This window comes from Coprinopsis cinerea, assembly GCF_000182895.1.
Source record: "Coprinopsis cinerea okayama7#130 chromosome 4 map unlocalized cont3.4, whole genome shotgun sequence".
In the NCBI taxonomy this organism is placed as follows: Eukaryota; Fungi; Basidiomycota; class Agaricomycetes; order Agaricales; family Psathyrellaceae; genus Coprinopsis; species Coprinopsis cinerea.
This window is the reverse complement of record NW_003307541.1, coordinates 3420834-3440715: the sequence shown is the minus strand read 5'-3', so window position 1 is coordinate 3440715 and position 19882 is coordinate 3420834. Positions and strand designations below refer to the sequence as shown.

Below are 19882 nucleotides of genomic sequence, written 5' to 3'. Positions count from 1 at the left end.
CACACATGATACACAGTCTATGTAATATTGTGAAAAAACCGGATACCTAACATGGCGCTGGCGCGGGGGTTTTGGATTGGTGCCGTCCCACCAGAACTGGCTTGCCTTCGTTATGCAGAGCGCCTCTTGGTCGCAAGAGTGCGACACTCTGTGTGCTGGGCGAAAATATCTACCGGGATGCGCAAAATGAAAACAAACGTGATATGCTTCGAGGTGCCTGTACCGAGGGTGTACGACATGCTGCCCCCTCCCAGAGACGACATTCAGGAAGTGCTGGCCATTTTCTTTACGGGCCCCAAACCTCCTACTGAAGAAGATATGAAAAGGACGCCGTTTCTCGTCAGACGCAACGAGGTCCGTAGGGCTCTGGAGTGGCTTATTCTCAATCACTGCGATTATGCGGACGTAAGCATATCGACGCAGAACCTCGCTTCGTATCCCGAAGACGCTCCTCCCGTGGCGGTAGAATATGTTCATTCGACCACAAATAAATCTCCCGAGAATTCGAGCGTGTTCGACAAAGATCAAGAGGATGGTACTAGTGAAGGGGACTGCTTGTTTACCGTTCACGGCATAACAGGTGACAAGCTGGAGAATATGTCTGTAAAAACCCTCAAAGCACGGGCATTCAGGCATCTCAATAATCGGGGGAAATTCCTTGTGGTAGGTCACGAATCAGAGCCCCTTAGTTTATGGAACAGCCCCAACATCTATCCACAAATGTTCCCGTGGTTGTTTCCCTACGGTCTTGGCGGCGTCGGGTCTGTTCCTGGGACGTCGCAGAAGGCTCATAAACGGCATTTACTCTTTTATCACGACAAGCGGTTCCAGTTAGACCCGACCTTCTGCTTTGTCGCGTTCAGTCACGAACAAATGTCCTTGGCCCAAAATCAGGGCCACCTTATCGTGGATCGCTCCCAGTTCAACGATGTATCTTCTCGTTTGTTGTCCGTCGATCCGAATGTTCTTCAGAACCTAATCAATCGAATGGCCAATGGCGAAACTGTGCGAGCAGAGACTGAAATGGAGAAGCAATGTTGGAGGGTTTTTCACGATCTTGATCATATCATGGGGAAGGTGAATGGCTCGATCACGAATAAAAAGTACATGCGGAATGAGGTATGGTCACTTGTGGCGCTACGTGGAAGCCCTTCCTGGTACATAACGCTTTCCCCTGCGGATATTCAACACCCCCTGTGCTTGTACTTCGCCGGCACGAGTGAGAAATTCTATCCCGATATACTTCCGTATGACCGCCGACTGCGTTTGATTTGTCGAAATCCCGTCGCAGCGGCTAGATTCTTTCATTTCCTCGTCGATTTATTTATAACGGAGGTCCTTGGTGTGAAGGCTCGGCGTGAGCCGGGAGCCTACGGACCCACAAGCGCTTATTACGGCACCGTCGAGCAGCAGGGAAGACTCACTCTTCATCTCCATATGCTTATATGGATTTCAGGCAGCGTCAGTCCCCAAGTGATCCGCGACAGGATCCTTAATGACTTGAACTGGCAGGGCAAAATAGTAGAATGGTTAGAAGCAGCTCACGTAGGCGAATTCCTCACCGGTTCTCTTCAAGATGTCAAACGGAACGTCGATGAAAAGTCGGAGTCCGATCTTTATGTCGATCCTACTATGGTTCTTCCTGTTTCTCCTCCTTTAAGGGGATGCTCAGTCGAGCATGCTGATGGATGCTCCTCCTGTAGCCGAACTAGGTCTTGGTGGGAATACTTCCGCGAAACGGTCGATGACCTCTTCCTGAAATCCAACGTACATGACTGTGACAGAAATAGGGAACAAAGATGGCACGTTCAGCAAGAAGCAGACCTATGTCAACTGCCGGGATAACAAGTTTAAGCGATGTCGAGCGCGGTTCCCTCGAGAACTCCACGAGACTACTAGAGTCGACCCTGCGACCGGCGCTCTTGCACTCAAGAAAGGAGAGGCGTGGATCAACACCATGACACCTTTACTTACTTATATCATGGGATGTAACACGGATGTTACAAGTCTGCTCTCCGGAACAGCCGTCAAAGCGGTCATCGTCTATGTAACGGATTATATTACTAAGCCGGGGTTGAAAACGCACGTGGTGTTCGACGCGATACGGACTGTCATTACAAGAGATACCAACATAATGTGGGGTGACATCAAAGCGAAGGATATCGCGAGGCGCCTCATGACTAAGATCGTGAATTTAGTATCCGCTAAGATGGAACTCGGTGCGCCTATGATTGCTTTGTACCTTATGGGTAACCCGGATCACTATACCGACCACACTTTTGTTCCGTTGTACTGGACTAGTTATGTTAACCAAGTTAAGAGCGCTTTCCCGGACGAACAAGATCGGATGGTTGGACACGACAAAGTAGCAGTTATCAAGCAACAAGGAAGGTATGTTCAGCTTTCTTGCACGTTTGACTATGTCTACCGTCCTTCCGTTGTGGAGTCCTTGCCCGTTTATGACTTTGTACGTTGCTGCAAGCGCGTGCAGGTGTCCTCGGTTCACCGCGATAAGCGTACCCTACCTCGGGGAACCTTCGCTTTCGGACCTGATCACCCCTTGGCCGATTCCCATGGATTAAGAGTTAATACTAAGGCTATGGAATATGTCGTCCCTAACTTATTGGGTGGCACGCTCCCGAGGCCAGGAGTAGGGAGCGAGAACGAATACGGCGTTGCGATGCTAGCTCTGTTCGTTCCGTGGAGATCGGGTACCGACCTGCGAGCTCCTGGGGAAGACTGGTCGGCCGCTTGGAATCGGACCGCTGTAAGCCCCCGATATGAAACAATAATGAAGAACATCAATTTGAAATACGAGTGTCTAGACGCGAGAGATGATTTCAGAGCGCAACTCAAAGCAGGTGCAGGCATTTCTTTGCCCAACAGTAGCTGGTTCGATCCCGATCACGAGTTTGACGCTCCGTCTGATGATCAAGAAGCCTCGCCGATCGGGTCCAATCACATTGTCGACGGCGCTTATCGTGACGGCATAGACGCTGGCGATGAGTTGGGCAAATGCTATGGGGATCGCTTGGCAACGATGAAACGTATGGCGTCAATATTGGAGAACTCGGGTTGGACATTACCTGCGCGTATTAAGCAGAACGTGTCTTTGGGTAACGACGCCTCCGTTCCCTTTTTACTCGCTTCGGACTGGAGAGCGCAAGTATTGCGAAAGCGACAGGAAGTCCTCGACTCGCGCTCCAAGGCGATTCCTCCGTCCGTTAAGGACACACCCGACGGACGCAGACGATTACCGACTAACGCGGTTTTTGTGGCTGGAAAAAAGTACCTGACCAAAGATCCTTTGTATAATCCTGTGATCCAACGCAAAATTGATGATGTCGTGGCGAGTTTCGGGTTGAATTACGAACAAGAGAAAGTGTTTCGTATCGTCGCCAATCACGCGTCAGACGATTACTCTGAAAGATTGAACATGTATATTGGGGGTATGGGTGGCACTGGTAAGTCCCAGGTACTAAAGGCACTGATGGAGTTCTTCAAGAGCCGCGGAGAGTCATATAGACTGATCGTGGTCGCGCCTACTGGTTCTGCGGCCGCGTTGCTCGGTGGGATGACCTATCATTCGGCCTTTGGCATCAATGACCGATCGGGGCCCGGTATGGCTGCAGTTAAATCCAAATTGCTGGGAGTAGATTACGTGTTTTTTGACGAGATATCCATGGTGTCCGCTTACGAGCTGTATCGCATCAGTGCCAGGCTTTGCCGGAATACTGAACACCCCTGATACGTCATTCGGGGGGTTAAGCATGATATTCGCCGGTGATTTCGCGCAGCTACCGCCTCCGATGGGGGGGGAAATGGCTTCATTGTACGGGAGGCATATAGGGTTGTCCGGTGTTACATCTCGTAAACAAAAGGCGTCTATAGGGAAGTCCATTTGGCATGAGGTAACCACTGTAGTGATACTGAAGCAGAACATGAGGCAGACCGCGCAATCCGGGGAGGATGCCAAACTTCGAACGGCTCTGGAGAACATGCGGTATAAGGCGTGTACGCCAGCTGATATCAATTTCCTTCGATCTCGAATTTCGTCCGTCTTGCCTGGGAAGCCGTCTATCAAAGATCCAGAGTTCCGGAATGTGTCTGTCATCACGACGCTAAATGTATTGAAGGATACCATTAATGGACTGGGTTCCGCAAGGTTCGCCGAAGAAACTGGCCAGCGTCTACGTTATTTTTATTCTGAGGACACATTTGCCCAACAAATAGATAGCACCGATCGCGACAGGGTCCGCAATCTGGTATACGACGCCGAAATTGCACCGAGATTGCAGAAAGCGCTGTGGGAGCAGCCTTGCTGTACGACTGACAAACTGGTACCAGGTAGGATCGGTGTATGCGTCGGATTGCCTGTTATGCTGCGAAACAATAACGCGACGGAGTTATGCATAACAAAAGGTCAGGAGGGAGTCGTGTACGCTTGGCAAGGCGGTGTCGGGTCTAAGAATCAGCCTATATTAGAAACTCTGTTTGTCGAGCTGCTCCGTCCGCCCGCGCCTGTCCAGTTCGAAGGCCTCCCTTTGAATGTTGTGCCTATACTCCCGTCCACCGTTAGTCGCGTGTTGTGCTCTTTGCCGACCGACGAGAAAGTCCTGATAACCCGGAAGCAAGTAGAGGTATTACCCAACTTTTCGATTAGTGATGGACACGGGTTTTCGATACCCGGCGGGTTACGGGTACGGGTAGGCGCGGGTGCGGGTACGGGTAAGGGTTGCCATACCCGCGCCCTTCAAAACGAGCCCAAAAACGTCCAAAACGGCCATAAAATGGGCGGGTTACGCTTGATTTAAGTAAATTGAGTATATCTCGCTCATTTTTGGTCCGTTTTGGACGTTCTTGGGCTCGTTTTGTGCAGAATACCCGTCGGGTTGCGGGTACGGGTAAGCGCGGGTACGGGTACGGGTAGGGGTAAATTTACCCGCGGGTTACCCGTGTCCTTCACTATTTTCGATGACTGACTTCGCGTCCCAGGGCAAGACCAGAGAATACAATGTTGTTGATTTGAGCCCGTGTAAAACTCACCAGTCATTCTATACGGCGCTTTCGAGGGGTGTATCTGCACAAGGCACGGTCATTGTACAGGAGTTTTCCACCCATGCTATAACTGGGGGCATTAATGGCTCGATGCGGGATGAGTTTAGATCCTTAGAAGTTTTAAGCGTGATAACCGACCTCAAATACAACAACCTTCTTCCGCGTACGATTGACGGGTCTCATCGACGAGAGTTAATCGCACAGTTCAGAAAGTGGAAAGGAGAAAACTACGTACCGGAGGGTGTGCATAGTGCCATCAAATGGAGTGAGACCCGTCCTTGGAAAGAAGATGACCATATTCAACTTGAGTGGGCTGTGTATGAAGACGATATTACTGCCACTTCCGCCCGGAACAAGGAGCCAGTGGTACAGAAATTTGCTAATTATGTTTCGGCCGAGGGTTCCAAAGCGGTAACCACCAGTGACACTAACCCCTTCATGTTAGAAAGGGCTGCGGTAAAGAGAGGATTACCGATCGAATGCGATCCAAGGAAGCGTGCTAAACTGGACGCGACATCTTCGTCGACTACTACTGGTGCAACCGGACTGATGTCTGGGACGGAATGGTCTAATAATAGCTGCGCGTACGATGTGTTCATCGTAATATTATTCTCTGCTTGGTCGAAGAACAGATCGGGGTGGGGTGATTTTTTGTCTTCGTTAGATAACACCTATGGGGAGTTACTTCATTCCGGCTTTCGTTCTGTCGCGCTCCGTCGCACAACGCTGGACAATGTGCGAGATAAATGGCGCACTGCTATGTCCGTGAATGTACCGGACGTATTTGCTATGGGTAGCTATACTTGCGTGATGTACATCACAGATGAGGTTTTAAACCGTTCTAGCGCTGTATTCTCAGTAGCATATGAGTGTAGATCTTGTCATGAACAAGACATACCAGTCCATAGCATTAACAACTGCGGTATTCCCTTCAATCGACTGGCCCCTTCAACTCAAGAAGGTATGGACAGGTATTGCCTCTCACGAGTATCGAGAAGGTGTGGCAATTGCGGCGCCCAGATGTTCATTAAGCATAGTTTAGAAGACCCGGCCAGGCTACTGATGGTTCATTTACCCAACAATTCAGCAGTGCGCATTGACAAAATTCTCCGCGTACGTTCGCCGACAGGAAATAGCGTAACATACGATCTTGAAGGCGTGGTCTATTACTCACAGGAACACTTTGTATGTAGGATTATATCTCAGGGAAAGATTTGGTACCACGATGGAATTGGTACTGGCCGGCGGTTCATTTGCGAGGGGGATATCGACTCTTGGGACGACACGCGTCTAGCCACTTGTGCAGACAGGTATGCGTGCAATGTGGCGTATTCCTTGAGGCAATAACCACTGCCGTGTCCAGCATCTTTTAGATTATTAGTGACTCTTGTGCCCGCAAATCACTGCACCTACTTCAAGCACTGATACTTAGTCCTATGATATCCAAAGACGGACTCGTAACCTGCCAGGAGCCTGCGACTTGGCCCACAAACCAAGTGTCTTCGGGGTGAAGACAACCGAGGATTTAGAGCAATAGAGTAGAACCTTACTTAGTTTACAGTTGTGATACTAGTCTTAGGATTATTCTATTGAGAAACCCGGTATGAGGCTAGAAACCCGGGTCTACTGGATACCCTGGGGTGCCAATGACTTTTACCCACCGGAGCCCTTATCACCAGATGCCCGATGGCTCTTCCGCGACGGATGAATGGTGGCCGGGAGCATGGCGTGGGGCCGACAATTTGGTCCATATGGTGCGTGCCTGGTGTGTCGGCGTTTCGGCGGTGGACATGTGTGAAAGGCAGTGAGTGGGCGTTAGATGTCGTGGATACAACTCCACTCAGGAGTTTACCAATATGGGCTGTCCTTATTCCATATCAGGATGTTGGGCGCTTACATCACGTCTAATGCAATATTCTGGGAGCGTCGGTGCCATGGGCATGTCTCTGAACTGTGTATAACCACTGTATCAGTACCCTGCGTTGAAGGTTAACTTTGTCCTTTCTTGCTTTCTGAAGCGAACCTTGGGAGTTCAGGCGCCGTTTTTCAATATTAAACACAGCCTCAATCAGTGGAGTGAAAGATTATTTTCCTTGTCACCAGCAGAGATGGAATGATTCGTAAAAGATTAAAATTTATCTCTGAATTGAAGTGGAGAGAAAACGTGTGGTGAGTGGTATCCAAATGAAAGAAAAAAAAATTGCATGCGCGGCATCCCAAATTGCACAACCGTGACCAGGAATGAGACGGCATATAAAAACCCAACGACTGGCAGGCAGCAAAGTCGGTCCATCCAAACTTTGAACAAGTCTCCTCTCATTTATCGTTCTCTGCGTCCAACATAATGTCCCCTTTCGACGCCTATCAAACTCCCGTACCCAACCTTCTCTATTCCCCGCGATTCTTCGAACGCTTGGACTTCAGGATGGCAAGTGACATGGTCTTGCCCACTATCGCGCCTCCTGGGACCCTCTCAGCCTGGACCTTCGATGTCAGTGTTCCCAAAGTCGCTTCCGCCATTTCTGTCGACGAAGACGAGGTGATCCCCTCGCTTGAGGACCTTCTTCCGATTACCAAGGCTGCTGAAGATGCTTTCAATGAAGGAAAGCGTTCGGTCATTGCAACAATGAAAATATCTGGAGAAGCAGTATCACAACAGTGGCATTTCATGAAGGTAAGCTTTCCGTTGTACGTCTTCCCTTATACACGACACTGACAGACACTATTCTACACTCATTAGATCCGTCTATTCATTCTCATCAACAACAATTCCACCTATATCCACCTCGCCAAACAAGCATTCCAGAGGCTCAGCTCTTGTGGCATGCTCACCAACGCTTGGATCGAAAAGCTCGCGCGATGCCCAATTCACTCACCAATCTCCGGCCTCGAAATTACTCAGTTCCCGCTTTTCAAGCTTGGGCGACTCATTGGTGAAGACTGGCTTGAGGAGGACGTGCTCAACGCCCTACTCGAGCTGCTATACCTCAAGAATCATGTTCCTCTGTCCAGGGACGCGAACTTCTGCCCTGACATTATCTTGCCGACTCTTTTTGGGAATGAGGCGAAGTACCTGCTTTCTGCGTCGTCTCCTGCAGCACATCGTCACGATTCCATCCCTTTCAATCAAAACCTTGTTGCTCTCCGCAGCCAGCTTAAAACCACCCAGTCCCGCCATATTCACCTCGTTTCCTGTGACGAAAATCATTTCTCTGTCCAAACCTACCACACGGACACTGGGCGCCTAGAGCATCGCGACTCTATGCATCGAGATGCCCCATCGCATTCCCTGACTGTCTTCAAAACCGTGGTGAAGGGCCTAGGGCTCCCTGAACCAATGAAAGTAACACCCGTAGCTGTTCCTGTCCAAGTCCATTCTCATGGGAGCTGCGGGGTAGCGGCTTTAAACTTCGTCGAGCGTCAAATTAGTCCCAAAGCCTACCAATGGACCGATTCCAGCTCAACCTACCACCGTAATGTGGCATTGCGCAACTTGGCGTTGTATCATCTTGTATCCATGGATCATATACACGTAAGTCTTAATTATTTCACTCGTTAAACAGTCTTCAATCTGACGCACCTTTATAGGACAAAGAGACGTGGTCAATTGATCGTCTTTATGCTTCAGCACCAGCCAAGGCTACTGCAGAGAATCCTTGGGCGTCTGGCTATAAGGATTTCAATCTTCAGTTACCAACCGTGCGTATTCATTATTTAGGCTACCCGTTACAAGAGGCTTACTTGATTACTCTTAGAACTGTCACCCGATTCATGCATTTCTCCAAGTTCTCCCCTTTGAACCGTTCCAGGAGATTGTGAGTATCATGTCTATTTAATAAGAATGATAACTTGACGATATGAGACGCTTTGCTTAGACAAATTGTCATGACACGCCTGAGAACCAAGGTTCAGCTAGTGTTCAAAGCCACGGCGTGTCGGTTGTTAGGATCAAGGACGAAATCAATGATAGCGACATCGAATTATTCACCCCTCCTCCTTCCCTCCTATTCACACTCAAACGCTCCGCAAAACTTGAGTCGTCACCACCCGCAAAGCTGGATACTGTAACATCAGCTACTACCAGAATCATTGACCTGACAACTCCCTCGCCTCCCCCTGCTGTTAAAATCGAGCAGGATCTAGTCCTTGATCTAACAGTACCACCTCCACGTCTCTCGAGACTTAATTCTGGACCAGTCATCGACCTCACAACACCGACTCCTTCGCCGTCCCCAGAGTCGAAGCCCTCAAGCACAAAACGGAAGCGTGACACGTCCATCGCTGAGTCGGTTGAGTCCGACTCGGATGTCCATGCCAATTCAAAGCAGCAAAGGACTATTGAAGCGCTGAAAACCACAATCGAGGTTGGGACGGTGTATCACTCATTAGAGGAGGCCAAAACTGCGATCTATACGGTTGAGGAGAGGCTGGGATTCATGTGGCGGATGGCTCAGTCGAAGAGGGCATCCAACGGCACACGGAAGAAAGTCACCCTCCGCTGTCGGTGCTATGGTACTCACACTCCCATTCACCTCAATTCTATCGACCCATCTGATCACCGGGAAGGGAAATCCATCAAGACTGGGTGCACAGCACGAGTTAATCTCAATCGCATTGCATCCGGCCAATGGAACATCACACTTGTCGACTTCAGCCACAACCATAATCGGGTTCTTGCCAACAACGGGCGCATGCCACATCCCCCGACTTCTGATCAACGCGACACCGTTAAGCAGCTCGTCTCCAACCCTGGATCCGCCTTTAATCGCACCCATATTTCTGGGATACTCTCACACCAATATCCCTCTCATCCACTTGAGCCCCGACAGGTGTCCAACCTGATCAACGATGCAAAAAGAGAGGCTCGAGCGGAGGTAGAACGGTTGGGAGGCGATGTTGCAACCATTCTCGCACGCTTACAAGAGCTGAGGGCCGAGGATCCTAACTGGCAGTTTGAGATTCGACTAGACTCGCAGCAGCGCCTAGTGGGGCTGTGGTGGCAGTCTCCAGAGCAGGTGGCGCTCTCTCGCCGGTTTCCTGACTTGATCTTAACCGATGACACCTATAGTCGTAACCAATACGGCTACCCCTTGAATCTGGGACTCTGTATCGACAGCTTTGGCCACTCGCGCATCCTTTGGTTCTGCGTGCACGAAACAGAAGAGATCGAGACGTACACTTGGATTTTTCAGAACCATCTTCGCACGACATCTTCTCCACCGGAGGTACTCTTCTCTGACAGGCATGGCTCCATCATTCGTGCCTGCGAAATCACCATGCCCTTCACTTTCCACGCATTCTGCCTCCACCATCTCAATGGTAACCTTGCAACCAACCTACGACCGGCAGTTGGCGCTAAATGGTCTGACTTCAGTTCAGACTTTTGGAAGGTTTATCGTTCCCCATCTCCGGAGTGCTTCGAAGAGGGATGGAGTGCTCTTCAATCCAAGTACCCATCTGCAAAGGGCTACCTGGCGGACTTGTATCAGTGTAGGGAACGCTGGGCTTGGGCCTGGATTGGGACGGTGTTTACAGGCGGTATACGCACCAACGGCCGTGTTGAGGTGGAAAATCGAATCACCAAGACCATAACAGGTCCCAAATCGACGTTCTTCCAAGTGTTTCTTGCCCTCAACGACCGAAGCTCAGCTCAAAATGTCAACGAAATGACAGAAATACGAAAGGTATGTCATTCAACATTTTTCGAAGTTATAGAGATACTCAAAACGGGTTCTTTAGTCTTCTCGAAGGCAGCATGACCAGCCTATCGAGTTAGTGTTCTCCGGACCACTCAGACTGCTCAGACAATATGCAGGACCTTTTGCGCTCCACTCGACGTTCAAAGAGATGAAGAAAAGCGTATTTTATAATGTGGAAATTATTCAGCTTCCCCCAGGGATGAAAAGCTGGGTGAGTGTGCTATATGATGCAATAAGCGCTGGTGGCGAGGCTAATGTACTCATAAAATATTCCAGACAGATTCAGCCTTCCTCCTGACAGATACTCCGGCCTTTTCATGGTCAAGCAACGAGGAATTGGTGAGTCCGATCGTGTCAGATGTAGCAAACCAAAGCTCACCATAATAATTCAGAAAATGATAAATAGCTTCGAGAACGACGAGGCATATGTCTCCATGAGGTGGATTCTTCGTTTGCTTCACAGGCGACAGCTCCATCCTTCACATATACTCAAGGTATCGCATATGGCTACAAGGTCGTATCACTACCTTGCTATCCTTCCAGATAATCGCTATATGTGCGATTGCTGCATGGGCGTTAATCTGGGTGTTCCTTGCCGGCATTATCTGAAGGCCTGGACTGTTGTTCATGGTCTTGGGTTTCATATGGGGCTCGTTCGGGCTAGGTAGCGTGCATTACTTCCACAAAAAACACTGTTACTGAAAACGCTTCGTATCTAGATGGTTCAAGAACGCAAATTTGGACGTGTCAGCCCTCCCTACTTTGATCTTTGACCATGCAGCCGGCACCCGGGAGGAGCTTCCAGAATCAAAGGCACTGCCCATTCCATCCGCCTTACTTTCCAACCCCCTTGAGCGACGAACTGTCGCCCAGATAGCCAGTCCTCCACCTCCGACACAGACTGTGGGCGCTCGCGCCGTAAACCACGAAGCCCATGCCCTGCTCAGACCGATTCTAGCCCACGTTCAGACACAAGAGCAGTTGGACGATGTTCTCAATGACCTTCGAAATCTCAGGTAAATATTGCCTAATCATTGCCGTCGCCTTTCTCAATTCTTCACAGACGAGTTCGACTTGAAGCTGAAAGTGAAGGACAAGTGGTAGATCCGCCGGTATTGAATCCCAAAGGTCGACCCAGAACATCAAGAATTACAGGTGCGCTCGAGGGTCGCGCACGGGGTGGTGGGCCGGTTACGCGATTGCGAGTAGCCCAGAACACGACAACTCGCAATGCGGATGTACCTTCCGAGCAGGAGACCGCGTTAGGAGGCAGACGATGCGGTATATGCCGGGAACAAGGTCACAATCGGACCCGTTGTCCGATTGCTTTAGGACAGACATGATTCAGAACATTTACCATCCTTAGTTGGTTATAAGTACAGTTTCATGGACTTTAAATTGATTATAGGCGTGCTACATAGTATTGCTAGCGTGTATGAATGGCCACTCCATGAATATATGGGCGCTTAGCTACTTTAGGGGCCTTCGGCGGATGCTCGTAGTCTCATACCGAAATTCCCGGCACGCACGGAGGCTTCGGTCGGCTGGCCGTACTCGAGGAACCCTCGCATACCGGGTTTCCTATAGAGAAACCCCTCATGGGGGGTTTCTCAATAGAATTATCCCTAGTCTTAACGTATCAGGCTGAACTCAGGTGGGATTCTGAATACAAACTCGAGGGTCGTAGCGCGAAGCTGTACGATATTCTTACGCAGTGGTAAGCCGTAGTGCGAAGCTGTACGGTGTTCTCACGTGTAGGTAAGTCAAGTTTTTTGGGTCAGAAGAGGGGGGTCGTCCTTCAAACAAAAAGGCGACCCATTTATATTGATTGCACACTACTTTCCAGGTTAGTACAGAACTATCTACGATGTTCTAAACCTTTCGAGCGCATTCGAGGGTGAAGGTTTAAAGGATAAGACCAAACATCGTTAGAGTCGAGCGGTCGTGGATTCAGTCGTGAAGTCGTTACTGAGACATAGGTTTTGTAGCTTGCGGGCGAGTGCAAAAGAAATACATAGACATTAGTAAGATGTGAGGAAAGTTATTTAAAGACCTAGCTATTCTTATGGTCACACTACAACAACCAGAGAGGACATCAGAGTTACGGAATAAATGCGCAACGCCGTACGAAGTGGACCCGCAATTTGCAAACTTCATCGTTGCAGCGTTTGAATGTTAATGTACATAAGATATCAGGCCTTAGGCTCTGGCTAACGTCCCAGACCTCCCATATTGTCGGCCAGCACAGTTTCCCCTGATCCAACGGTGTTCGCTACACTGCCAAGGTATGTCGACCACCTCGTGTTTTGAACAATGAGATGGCTCTGTCGTGAATCTCTCCTTACCTTGCCCTAGAATTATACGTACGGTGGAATTCACATTTGCGTTGAAGTTGGGGAGGAAAGAAAGTGGGCGGATACGTCATCTGGAGAATTCGGGGCCCATGTGCCACATCAATATATATCCAGTTACGTAGCTCGAGACATAAGTACAGCACGTCTGAAATATACAATTACGTGCGACTTTCAAGGCTCCGTGGCAGCGATAGGAACCTCAGCTTGAGGTGTCAATCGAATGTGGTGTCTTCGAAGGGAGCGGTCAAAATCTGGAATCGCAGAGTGAACCGTGACTCGATTGTCCTGAACAGAGATGTCGTGTTAGTTGACTTTTCAAGGCATTCTAAGACCACTCACCCAGATTACAACCGTTCCTGGTTCATAACTTGCTCGAACGTGGAAGTCTGCACCTTTGGTGATATGATCGAACAAAAAGCCTGCGCAAAACACACTCAGTACCATGCTGTCTTGGGGAAGATTTGTTCATACCAAGTAGTGCATCGCTCTCCTCTTTCTTGAACCCCACGATCCTAGTCGTGAACCCTGGATTGACATAGAGTGCTTTCTCTTTGGTCACTGGATGCACACGAACGACAGGGTGCTAAACAGCAACCGTTTAGTGAACTTAGATCTCGGGAGGGTCGGGTATTCAGTACGAACCTCAGATTCGACCGGCTCTCTTCTGACATGAACACCTCTCTTCTTCGCTCCTTCAGCTTGAGGAATGCCGGTGTGCACCGCCTTGAGACCGATTAGACGCTCGCGGAAAGCTGGAGAAAGTCGGTTATATGCTTCGACTTGAGACAGGAACAGGGTATCTCCTCCCACGTCGGGCTACGAGGAGAGCCAAGTCAGCGAGGAAGAACGATAGGAAATACGTCAAGAGATACATACACCGTCGAGAATGTAAAAGGCGGTTGTACCGGGAGGTTGCTTCTCATACGACACGTCCGAGTGCCAATTCGTATGGTTGATACGAGGTTTCACCAGCTCGTCCAAGAAGCCAGGGTTCTCAGGATCGCGGTAGATGACCGCAAGCTCAGGGTAATCCTTCACGTTAACCGATAACGGATGGACATGCGAACGACCAAAATAGCTTCAAATTGCAGCGTAAGTGTTCTCAATCGCCGCTCCAGAGGTCCAGCCTAACGTACCTCGAGAACTTCAGCTGCTTTTCAGGGGGCTGATCCTTCAGATCCTGTTCCCTGAACACAACGACCTTCCGCTCTGCCACGAACAGCGCCAGCTCATCCAAACCCTCGTTCGAAAGTTGAGACAGTTGAACACCACGGACTTCGGTGCCAAGATAGGGGTTTAGGTGACGCAGTTTAGCATCGGGGTTCAAGAGGTTGGGCTTCGCAGGGTCGGCGCGGTGACCTGGGTCGTCGTGTTCTATATTGACACCATGAGAAATCGACGATGAGACGCCAGAAAATCGTGGAGAAATACCGAAGGGCGTAAGGGGAGGCTCTTTCCCAAAAGGTTGCTCGTGAGGAAGATAATACTCGGGATAAGGAAGAGACTATCTTCAATTAGCCAACGGAAGTACATTGAAGCAATGATCTAACGTACCGAGATGTAGGTAGGCGTTGCGGAGCTGCCCTTCAGAGCGAGCTTGGTGACTTCTTTGCCATTCGGTTTAGCTTGGTCTGGGTTGAGTTCGGCAACGGAGGGAGCCATGATGCGAAAGTGGAAAACGGATTGAATTGTCAGTTGCTAGGTTCGTTCCACGAGTTTATAAGTCTGTGATAGTTGTAGCACGCAATTGAACGAGATTGAAGGCGGGCGCCATTTGTCGACGATACAAGTGAAACGTCTACGCATTGCGACAAGGGGCAAAATGGCGCGTTCAGACCATGGTATGGCGCGAGCGGGGACCGATCCGTTCCAACTTCGAAATCGGCAAGCATTCCGTCGGCTACAGAGGCGTGTCTATTTAGGAGTAGCAGTGTCTCAATGGAGCAGATGACTAGTGCCAGGTTTCAGTGTTTCTATTCCATGTCATCAGGATTCCAGAGTCGATGCCAGTCGGAAGTTCGATGAGGGATTCGGACATGTGAGCGCGTGGGCTGAGAGAGATATGGTGCCAGGGTGATTTCCAATTGCGGCATACAGGCCGATTCTATTGCTCCGCTTTAACCTTTGACGAGTGGTGGGCAGAGCCGAGTGTGTCGGGATGAAAGTTGGATGAAAGTGAAAGAAAATTGGACTTGATCAATGATCTGACTAGATTGACGACGCCGTCACCGTCTGGATCAAACATTTACAAATTGCAATCAGTGATAACTTCGCCCAACAGCAATCGGCCAGAGTAGACAGCAACATTGGTAGCGCAGTAAAGGGAGATTCATGATCCTCTAGTATGTAATCTACGAGACAATTCGTTCCTCCCAAAGTTCTTTCTCAACCCTCTCCCTCTCTGCCGGCAAATCATCCATCCTCGACTCCCGATTCCCCCCTCTTTCGACCATGATCCTCCCGACGTAACACACCTCCAATTTCCCAAACCTCTCAAAGTACCGACCAGCAAAATCTCGCATGGCCGAGACATGCCACCTCTCCCACGCGATCAAATGAAAACGACGAGCCATCCGCTGCAAAGCTTCAAAATCGAGTCGCCGGTGTTGACTGGAATATTCCCAAGGGTAGGTGTGGTAGATAGGTCTGCTCAATGTCTCCCGCTCCTCTGGGGTCAAGAACAGCTCGTGAGATACGTCACTTGGCAATGTTCGAGATTCATAATAGTCCCCCCGATGGAACCTTGGGTTCATCAATGGATGAACTGCTTCCCGCTCGCCATAGGTATCACCGGAAAGGACGAGGGTCCGAAGTGAGGGCCAAAGTGCCTGCAAGGACTCGAGCATCGCCGGATGGTCGACGAACCATTCCGAGTAGTGACCGCTACGCCGACGCCATGGCTGCTCCTGCAGGGGAAGACCCGAAGTAAGCAGGCGGGAGGATATCCAGAGGTGCTCGAGGTTTCCGAGTGAGCCCAGCTGCTTCAGTGTATCGATTGAAATAGATAATGCACCGAAAACGAGCCTTAGCGAGCGAAGCTCACTGAAAGTCGGTCGTGTTCGAGTAGGGGCGGAGGTGGAGGTTAGGAGAGGGAGCAGTACCTGATCGATCCATTCAGGCGCGACGGGTTCCTCGAATTCGATACTGACAAGATCGGTGTGTCTACTCAAAAATGCGATTATGTCACTCTGAGCTTGGACGTCGGAGGATGCGATTGAAGATGTATATTTGAGTCGACGGAGGCCGGGGAAGTGAACAGTCCGATGGGATATGGCTTCTTCCGACGTGGGTCGAAAGGAAGAATGGAAAGAGGCAACAGTTAGGGCTGTCAATCTGGGTAGAGGACAGGTCGGTGCGCCGGATGGGAGGTCGAGGGGGAATGAAGAGTCATGGATTTCGAGTCGGCGAAGGTGTTCCATAGACCAGACCTCGACAGGAGGTGGGTCGTCACGTATTCCACGGCCGCTGATGCCCAGCGTCAAACTCTGTATTAGTGTGTGAGGGGCCTTCAAAATACCCGAAGGGAGGCGTTCGGATAGCGAGAACCCGGGACCCTGACCTGTTATGTGGAGGGACTCCAACGGCCACGGAGCAAGTGTTCCCTCCCCGTCCGAGTGTTCAGTTTCCTGACAGAATAATTCGAGGTTCTTCAGGACCTTCATCGCCTTGAGACAATCGAGTTGGTACCGTGTGAGCGTCCGGCCAGGCGTGACCCACGACAGGGAGCAGACGTGCGGAAGTTGTGGCAAGAGCGAAGACACCCTGTCCAGGAAGGCTTTCAGTGTCTCTTTGTGGACACAATCAATCAACCCTGGGGGAAGCATGACAACGTTCACTCTCCTGATGCACACGGCAATGGATGGGGTCGTGTTGAACCCTCGTTGAACTTCCACCATCAAACTGTCCAACAAGGAGGGCCCGCTGTTTCGCTTCGCACCGGTGGGGATACTGTCGTTTCCTGGAGATCCGCTAAGATAGTCCGGCAGTGGCATGCCAAGGTTAACCTCGACGAACTGTTTCGACCTTGCCAGCTGTCTACACGGCCTGTCAACCAAGGCGATATTGGCAAGGTCCTCAGACGACCAGTGCAAAAGCAGCCGAGGGAGGAGCTCAACCGGAAGGCGATGGAAGAATGGTAGGGACTGAGCATTCGCATCATGGGAAGAGGAGTGGGGGGTAGCGGAAACAGAGGTGGCCTGGAAAGGCGGGTATACACGGTCGAAGGTGAGTGGCTGAGGCGGTTGACGGTGGTAGTCCATATGTCGTCTATGAGTCGGGAAGAGTGAGCTAGGTAAGGAGAAGATATAAAAACTGCCGCACTTGGGTTGCTTCTGTGTGGGGTGTTGGTTCAGATAGAGTAGTAGACAGAAAGCTGACAGGGTCCTGAAATGACATGGTGGACTAATGCTTTTTAAACCCGCCTAAGCGAGGCAAACGCTGTGACACGGCTCGAGGTTTCAACAAGCGAGATGTTGAATAGAGCTAAAGTACGACGTTCTGGCCATGATCCTAGACGCCTCGTGGGGTTGAATCTGTTGATTCAAGCCTTCAAAAACGCACTCTTTCTGAAATCAGCCCAAGGCGATGCTCTGCCTCATGGACAGTAGCAGTAACCGAGGAATCTGTCATGAACAACCCTGAATGCCAATCTCGTCTCTGATGTCGTGCTCGACATGAATATGTTACGCAGTCAGTGGTCCGAAGAGTTAAGCTGGCGCCAGGTGAGACTTCAGCGCTTCAGCCTGGGTTGAAAAAACTAAAAGGCGGACTGCCTACTCGTCCTGATTCGTCCATAGTGCACTGATTGGCTATCGCTTTCCTTGATTACTTTATGTCTTTCCCCTGGCGTCAAGACTACGGCAATATCAGATTGTATTTCTTGTTTTTGAGGTCGGCTACTTATCATAGAGGTAGACGTGGTCGAGACGTGCCAATGTTGACAAGATCCCGTCGCTCGATGACTCGTATACATACAGGACACTTAGGAGGTATGTGATTGACCTACTTGCAGAAAAACGACTCGCCGTGACGACAGTATACGCTACACAGCACCCGACGGGATTCTGGGGACTCGAAGACAGGAAACTACCGCGCAACGTCAATCCCTGACGCCCCGGTAGCGCACTCCGACTCCACACCAGTTGGATGTTGCAAGGGGGAAACAGAAGAACTGGAGTTTATGCTGGTAGTTGTCAGTATAGGATATATTTTCACGTCTGCGATTCTACTTAGGATGGATCCCTCTCAACCCTGGGATCCTGGACCCCCAATTCTACGAGCCCTTCGAGGGCGCTGCTGTGCGTCATCGGTCATTTCATTCTTCCGCTTCCTCGAGACTCGCTCATGATAAGCGTTGCGCAGGATAGGCGCCACGGTTTCACCAGTCTCGCTTTTTGCGCTGGACTTTTGAAGTCCGCGATCCTCGCGCTCAACTATCAGCTCCACCGATTGCCACCTTTGTCGAGTCTTCTCAACAGTGGCAAAGAACTTGCCAAAGGTCTCGCCGATGATAGATGGGTAGCTAGCAATGTCGGCTCGGGTGCCATCCCGATTGCGAGAGGTGTATCCGAGGTAGAGGCGCTTGCGGAGGGATTCGAAGGCGATGATGAAAGGGGTCAGCGGTGGAGGAAGGGACTCCTTAAACATGTGGAGGTGGGAGAGGGGGTACGAAAGAAGCCGTGTGCGTGCCATCGCAAATGTGTGGTCGACTTCATGGTGAAAGAAGGTTTCGCCGAATGTTCTCGGGAGGTCTTGCTTGACTCTCATGGTCGACAGCCAGAGTAGTACCCACCAGAGGGATTCGACATCGTGTTGCTAGTTGTATACCACTGGAACGGGGGGTATTATCGGTATCGGCTCCTCGTCTTCGTCCTCGACTTGCTCGACGTCCCCCATCTCGCCATCATCGTCATCCTCGTCAAGTTCCCTGTCCCGATATTCAGCCTGCGGCATTATCAACCCCGAACTCTGTACTTCGCACGGCATGAAAGCTGGCGTTCCCTGTACGGGTTGTCAGTGGTTGGAGATTTTGGAGAAATTGTCGAGGAGGTACGTACCGTCATCTGCTCTGTAACATGATCGGGGGAATCGGGGAATCTCTTGGCGAATTCGAGGTCGGACAACTTAACCTGCCACGTATGGTCTGAGGACGATCGAATATTTCCCGGACTGATATCGCGGTGGACCCAGCCAGCACACGACATGAGTCGAAGTGCTACAGACAAGTAGGAATCAGTGCTGCTTCGAAACAACGAAGGCTATCACGTACCTGTCAGGCAGCCCTTGGCGACGTCGATGGCTTCACCCATGGTTGGAATGTCATAGAGCGATGTACAAACATGCTCGTATACGAAGAAGCACCGACGTTTTGAAACGGGGTTTCGCACAACTTCTGGACCATTAGGGGGTGGAATATGCCCACTCGATCGTGTCGGGAGAGTGACTGAGTCGCTGTCGAGATGCCTGGCAATAATACCAGAGAAAAACCTCTTAAAGTTGTCGCCTTCCAGCGCTTCGGCGAGAGAGTCGAAATCCGGCTCCTTGAAGCGCTTCACAATGGGGCTGGTGCGCCATTTTCCGTGATTTGCAAAAGCGGCAATGTCGCGGAAGAGCTCGTCCTGGATTTCTGCTTCTGTCTTCCGGTGGGCATCCAGCGTCACGTCTTTCAGTACCCTGAGTTGTGTTCCTGCCACTCTTCGGCGGTCGGTCATGGAGATGACTTGCTTAACCGTCCAAACGCGCGAACAGCGGCCAGTGAGGGACGAGGACCGA

General features: G+C 50.5%; 6 protein-coding genes across 6 annotated transcripts; 3 read left to right on the top strand and 3 right to left on the bottom strand.

Annotated features, from left to right (window-relative positions):
• Positions 1–51: 51 nt before the first annotated feature.
• Positions 52–3748, top strand: CC1G_04133 (hypothetical protein; the record flags this gene model as incomplete). Its single annotated transcript, XM_001836768.2, has 2 exons — positions 52–1767; positions 1823–3748. The coding sequence occupies 2 exons, from the start codon at positions 52–54 to the stop codon at positions 3746–3748; spliced, it is 3642 nt and encodes a 1213-aa protein (XP_001836820.2).
• A 2193-nt stretch (positions 3749–5941) lies between these two features.
• On the top strand, positions 5942–6595 carry CC1G_04132 (hypothetical protein; the record flags this gene model as incomplete). The annotated part of the gene is made up of 4 exons (XM_001836767.2): positions 5942–6019; positions 6146–6171; positions 6252–6368; positions 6508–6595. The coding sequence occupies 4 exons, from the start codon at positions 5942–5944 to the stop codon at positions 6593–6595; spliced, it is 309 nt and encodes a 102-aa protein (XP_001836819.2).
• An 807-nt stretch (positions 6596–7402) lies between these two features.
• CC1G_04131 (hypothetical protein) lies at positions 7403–11777 on the top strand (the record flags this gene model as incomplete). The annotated part of the gene is made up of 9 exons (XM_001836766.2): positions 7403–7732; positions 7799–8590; positions 8647–8757; positions 8814–8873; positions 8934–10742; positions 10798–10968; positions 11034–11096; positions 11150–11421; positions 11477–11777. The coding sequence occupies 9 exons, from the start codon at positions 7403–7405 to the stop codon at positions 11775–11777; spliced, it is 3909 nt and encodes a 1302-aa protein (XP_001836818.2).
• A 1505-nt stretch (positions 11778–13282) lies between these two features.
• On the bottom strand, positions 13283–14773 carry CC1G_04130 (alpha-ketoglutarate-dependent taurine dioxygenase; the record flags this gene model as incomplete). The annotated part of the gene is made up of 7 exons (XM_001836765.2): positions 13283–13396; positions 13451–13530; positions 13583–13694; positions 13754–13927; positions 13988–14189; positions 14248–14615; positions 14666–14773. 7 exons carry the CDS (start codon positions 14771–14773, stop codon positions 13283–13285), a joined length of 1158 nt encoding a protein of 385 aa, XP_001836817.2.
• A 689-nt stretch (positions 14774–15462) lies between these two features.
• Positions 15463–17370, bottom strand: CC1G_04129 (hypothetical protein; the record flags this gene model as incomplete). Its single annotated transcript, XM_001836764.1, has 1 exon — positions 15463–17370. One exon carries the CDS (start codon positions 17368–17370, stop codon positions 15463–15465), a length of 1908 nt encoding a protein of 635 aa, XP_001836816.1.
• Positions 17371–18355: 985 nt separating this feature from the next.
• CC1G_04128 (other/FunK1 protein kinase) lies at positions 18356–18877 on the bottom strand (the record flags this gene model as incomplete). Its single annotated transcript, XM_001836763.2, has 1 exon — positions 18356–18877. One exon carries the CDS (start codon positions 18875–18877, stop codon positions 18356–18358), a length of 522 nt encoding a protein of 173 aa, XP_001836815.2.
• Positions 18878–19882: the final 1005 nt, after the last annotated feature.